The sequence below is a fragment of the Barbus barbus genome, assembly GCF_936440315.1.
Source record: "Barbus barbus genome assembly, chromosome: 42".
NCBI classification, from domain to species: domain Eukaryota; kingdom Metazoa; phylum Chordata; class Actinopteri; order Cypriniformes; family Cyprinidae; genus Barbus; species Barbus barbus.
Genome location: NC_136720.1, coordinates 26,512,817 through 26,518,816, shown reverse-complemented (window position 1 = coordinate 26,518,816; position 6,000 = coordinate 26,512,817). Strand labels below are relative to the sequence as shown.

Sequence of the window (6,000 nt, the reverse complement as noted above, 5' to 3'; positions counted from 1 at the left end):
ATGGCTGGGTTTGTGGTCCAGGGTCACACTTATATTTTTTCACATTCACTTGCTAAACCTACAACTACAATATATTGTTGAAAATAATTGTACTCATATACAATATAGTTTTAGTTAAAAAAAAAAAATCTTATGCCTGTTTTATGATATAACCATTCTTCGGGAATGCAAAAATAGTGTAGCGATTCTGAGCGCACATACTGTATCCGTATTTGTCTCTCTGCACTACAGTACCCAGAATCCCTCGCGCCGTGGCCTTCGGCAATCTTCGGCTGTCTCCGCCCACGGGAGCGCGCGCCGCGGAATGCTGCTCTGATTCCAGCGCGGTGGAAAGAAGTTTCTCAGAGATGGAGCGAGTGCTGAGGCGCTGATATCTGCACTTATACCCATGATATTAAACGCGAAAAGGAGATTCAGTTGACGCGGACCTGCCAAGAACCTTCCCCTCTTCCACATTCGTGCGGAATTAAAACTTTTACGGATCGATTTCGTCAACTTTTTTATTAGTTTTCTTCCTCTGGGTGAAAATGCCCGCTCGCGCTGTGAGCTTCGTGCTGCTCGTGTTTCTCGTTACGGGCTTTACAGCGATTAACGGAGGCTCGGGTCGATCGGAACCGGACCCGTGTCCGTCTGGGTGCTCGTGTGCGGGATTTTTAGCGGACTGTAGTGGATTAAAACACGGCAGGATCGTGGAGCGGCTGCCCGCGCGGATCTCGCGTCTGTGAGTATTTTACCTCAGATCCTTTCTTTGTGTCTCTCACTGGAACTCGATCAAAACATCATCTTTCATAGATTCTGCTGCAGTTAAATATGAGCAAAAACATTCAGCGTAGAAAATCATAACAGTAGGTAACGTTACAGTTTATAAATGACTAAAGCGTTTGTACTGAAAAACAACCAGAACACACACAGACAGTGAGTAAAACACACGATACTGTTATTATTGCGCTTTGTTTTGTGTGTGTGTTCAGTTTAAAGGCCCTAAATCTAAACAAAACACAATCATTTAAACTCCAAATATTTTCCGTGTTGAAAATCAGACAGATTCGTATTATTCGTGAACAAGTTGATTAGCTGACTAAAAATAAAACCAGTGGCAGTCATTTATTTAACTTTTTTAAGTTGTAAATGAAGATTAATGGAGTTTTTCTTCTTCGCGTTTAATGAATGTGTTACTTGGCATTTCTTTATTACTTTTAAATTCCAAGTATATTGGTATGATCTGTGTTGAAAAAAGACAAGATATTTATAGAGAGAGAAATTAAATCATATTTCGAGCAGCAAATAATGAGCACACACACAAAAACATATTAATAAATATATATACATTCCAAAAAATAAATAAAATTCAATAATTTGCATAAATAAGTGTTAGTTATGACAAAACACTGTAAAAAAGTTTATTGGAATACTTCAGAATCTCATGTTAAATTAATGTTGTTTGCTATTTCTTTATTGTTTGAAGTTTACTAGCAATTTTTGCATAAAATGCACCAATTTTTTGTAATTGCAGGCACATTTTTAGCTGTAAGAGCTGAATCCAGCTGGAAGGTTTTTGCACATGAATTGGTGTTTTGTTGTTCTGTCAGTAGGGGCTCAGGACTTCATTTGCATGTGTTATTTTATTCATGAAGAACAAACACTTTGCTTTCACGCTTCTCTCTTCATTCAAGTTACAATTGCATTTGTTCTTGTTCAGTTCGGTTGCATTGGGTTTTACAAAGAGATCGTCTTGTAAGAGACTCCAGCTTCTTCTAGATGTTGGTTTGAAGGAGAACGAGAGTCCTCGGGGCTTCCAGGGGTTCAGGAGGTGATGCTCATTTATGAGCAGCTCTGCAGCACATGTTCACGCATTAAACTGCCTGAGCTTTTGTTTTCCCCAGGCCCATTATTTCTGCTGAATTAGCAGCTAAACCCAACCAGACATGGAAGCCATTAGGAGCCGATGTGTAGAGAGAGAGGGAGGGAGAAATGGAGGCCTGAAGTTTTTGGCTGTGAAGGGCTCTCGCTGCCAGAATGGAAAAATAGAAGGAAAAAGCTTTTCATGATTTACATCTGGAAAGAGCCGAGGGTTTTTTCAGTGCTGTGGAGAGTTTCAGCAGCTGTTTTACGCCACTTCAGTTTCATAGTTAAACTCTCAACCCATGCACACCTTTTACTCTGAAATTCTCACTGGGAAATTGACCAGTCAGTATTAATATAAGTGGAAAAACATGTTTAAAAAAATAGATTTAATGCCAGCATTACCAAAAAGTACCATGTGTTTTTTAAATATTTAAGTTTTTTATTTTTTTGTCAGTTTTCTTCTTTTTTTGGACATGCTTTTTGTTGGAAATCATTCATTTTTGTTGGATTTTTTTTTTCTTTTTTAAATTTATGTATTTTATATTTGGCCATTTTTTTGGAAATTATGTATTTATTTAATTTTGCATTTATATTATTTAAAAAATATGTATTTTTTAGGGATTTTACGATTAACCGCGAGCTGAAAATCGATTCATATGTGACGATTCAAATCGGTTGAGATGCTAAACAAACTGTGATTCAGTTAGGGGCAGGAGGTTATATGAATGTATGTTTGAGGGGAACTTACTGTCTTTAGAAAAGTTTAGATGCTATTTTTTCTTATCATCTGAGTTCATTAGTGCAGTGCTGCTTTGTTTACAGCGGTAACCAAGGAAACGCTTAAAGCGCCACCTGCTGGCAGAGACTGAATCAGCTCCTCTGCTGTTTCATTTCATGCAGATATTTTTTATGCATACAGTAGTTTCACAAAACTGAAGTCAGACCATTCTGTTTTTGCTTCAAATTTCGAAATTATACAATATAATTTAGATTTAAAAACTGCTCATGTTGCATGTATCCAGCATCTTTGTTTAGATCATGATTAAGATGCAGTGGTTGCCTTCAATTTTAATTGGAAAGAGCACAGACAAAGCCTTATTTTGTTTATATGAAGAGATTTATTTTATTTGTGTTACTTGTTTATTTGATTTGGAGCTTGTTTTAAGATTTCAATTTAGTTTAGTTGTTTACATTTACATTATATTTACATTGTGTTATTTAGCAGATGCTTTTATCCAAAGCGATTCACAAATGAGGACAATAGAAGCAATCAAAACCAACAAAAGAGTGGTATATTATTATAGTGTTATATTTTAATTTCTCAAAGAAACGTGCTGCATTTTGTCCAAGCAATAATAAAAGGACACATTTAATTTATAATTTGTCCTAAATCTAATTTTGTAAAAAAAATAAACAAATAAAATTGTGAATCGAATCGTGAGTTGAGTGAAATCGTTACATCTCTATTATTTTTATTTATTTATTTTTTTACTTTTTTTAAAAGTAGTTTTTTTATTATTTATTTATATTTTGGACATGTTTTTTTTTTTATTGGTAATTATTAATTTTAATTTTTGGACCTATCTTTTCGGAAGTTATTTTATTTATTTGCATTTATTTTTAGTAATGTTTTTGTAAAGTATTTATTTATTAGTATTTTTTGGAAATAATTTTTGTTGGAAATGATCTATCTAACTATCTACCTATCTATCTATCTATCTGGAAATGTATCTTGCCGATAGCATTGTAGTAAGTATTACCATGGAAAATTGAGCAAATCTTACAAATGAAAACCTATGTGATTTAATTTAAATAGTTGCAGTTGTAGTATTGAAACCAGTCATCAAACTAGCACAGATATTAAGCACACACTCACACTGAGAATGCATGTGTCTGGGTACAGCAGATAGTGGAGCGACTCTGAGAACATGTGAAGTGTGATAAACTGGAGTCTGAAGCGTCTATCTTATCATAACAGAGAGAGTGTGATATCTCAATGTGTTTGTGTGCGAGGAAATGTCAGGTTTATCTCTGTAAAGTACTTCCTGTTGATTATGACGAGTCTGTGCGTGAAATCATGACAGAAATGTGTAAATCAGTCAGTAAAGTAGTTCATTAATCTGATTTTACACAGAAATCCCAGGGGTAGACAATAAGGGAAATTTGCCACTGGCCCTCTGGGCCAGTGTCTTTTGAAGTTCACTGGCCCAGGTCAACGCGTCGGGTATTGATCCCAATAATCACGAAAAATAACAGTTTGCTTGAACAACATGAATAACATTTTTTTTTTTTAAGGTAGGTTTAGTGCAAAGTGCAGCAAAACTGTGCAAAAACATGAAACAAGTGCAAATAAACCTATTGCATAGGATTCATTCTCCGTATTCACACAGCAATTCATTATATTATGTTCATACCATAGGTTTCATACACGTTAACTTTTCTCTAACTTACTTGTCTGCATATGTGGGCATTGATCTGCAGAGCTCACAGTAAACCTCTTTTTTTTCTTGATCGTAGCCCAGCTAGGGGTGGGTGATATGGGAAAAATATCATATCACGATTTTTTTTAGAAATATCACGATTCACGATTTTATCACGATTCTTTGTCATGTTGGTTTTACAAGTTGTCTGAGCATTACAGCCAAACTAGAAAGACAAAGCCTTTCAAGGTAACAAAAAAAAAGACATGGCAGATATTTAGGCCAAAGTGGGCGAAGATAAAAATCTTTGTCATCATTCTATCTTTCTTATTAAAAAATAAGAACAAAGATACAAATTACAAATACACATAATATACAAATAAAACAAACAGTGCTTTATTTCCAGGTACAATAGGTGTATTTAGCAGAGCATTCAATGAAATTGAATGAACAAATATAAAAATAAAACACTACATAGACTGATTCCTAAAGCAACTGTATTAAAGTTTTTCAGTCAAGAATGAGTGATTTTGTGATTTTTCTCTTTGCGTTTTGTTGTTTTGTTAACGTTAAATTAATAGTTCCCTCAAAAATAAATATTCTGTCATCTGTCAATTGTCATAATGTTTTATTTTTATACCATCATTTACTCAAAAGTTGTTTTAAACCTGAATGAGTTTCTTTCTTCTGCTGAACATAAATGCTATTTTGAAGAAGGTGGAAAACCAAACAGTTGCTGGTTCTCAGTGACTTCCATAGGATTTTTCTTTCCTGCTATCAAAGTCAATGTGGACCAGCAACTGTTTGGTTACCCTCATTCTTCAAAATATCTTATTTTGGGTTCAGCACAAGAAATTAATAGAGGTTTGGGACAACATGTGAGTGAGTAAATAATGACAGAAATTAAATTTTAGGGTGAACTATCCCTTTAATGACAGTCGACAGCATGTTTAGTGCCCTGTCCCTTTAAGAGCTGCACGCATCTAATATACAGACACGCATCCGTTTCTCTCTTAACTATTTACTTTCATTTTAGAGATAACCAACTCAGTCTGTATGTAAACCTTGTGTGTTTTGACAGTATTAGCGCAAAAAATAAGTTAGTTGAGTAATCAGGCGCTCGCACTGTTAGACAGGCGTTTTAGTGCGCGTGCTTCAGGTGTATGCGATCAGAAAAAGCGCACGACAGACCAGCGCGCGAATGAAACATTTAACCAGCAAGGCTTGTGTGCAAATAATGTACTTTTACGATCGCGAATAAGTGCAGTGTCCTGTCAGAGTAACTCTACTTCTATATGTCCTGGTGTACAGTATATAGAGACGGAGGCGCCAGAACTGTATTTGACAATGTGTGCTGTAGCACGATACTACGATATTTCTTCAAAAGCAGATCGTGGAGACATTTTTATCGTCCACGATCAAAAATCGTCATATCGCACACCCCTAAGCCCAGCCAATTCCAGCGGTCTCGCCACTGGGGCTGAAACTTTCTCTGCCTTTTCTTTTCGTATTCCCTTTCGCTTTCCCTCAATTCCTCTGGTGATTTTCTCTTCCTTGCCTTCTCTTTTTTACCCGGCGTTTGGCCGGGTGATGTGGGTTTCAGAAACATGTAGCCTAGCTTAATAGTAGCTATAGGTAACGGTGCTGAGCAGCAGTGTGCAGTTTGCGCGCGTTGCGGTGCAGACGGAGCGTGAAAGGCTGTCGGGATCACGTAACGTGTTAGCGGTGGTTACCG

The 6,000-nt window shown here is 36.2% G+C and overlaps 1 protein-coding gene across 2 annotated transcripts in view; it reads left to right on the top strand.

Annotated features, from left to right (window-relative positions):
- The first annotated feature begins 309 nt into the window (after window positions 1-309).
- LOC306861078 (leucine-rich repeats and immunoglobulin-like domains protein 3) overlaps window positions 310-6,000 on the top strand; it is a 33,232-nt gene continuing 27,541 nt past the window's right edge. For both annotated transcript variants that reach the window (XM_079403152.1, XM_079403151.1), the window contains exon 1: window positions 310-721. In XM_079403152.1, coding sequence (XP_079259278.1) covers window positions 528-721 — 194 coding nt within the window. In that variant the 5' untranslated portion in view covers window positions 310-527. The remainder of the gene's footprint in view (window positions 722-6,000) is intronic.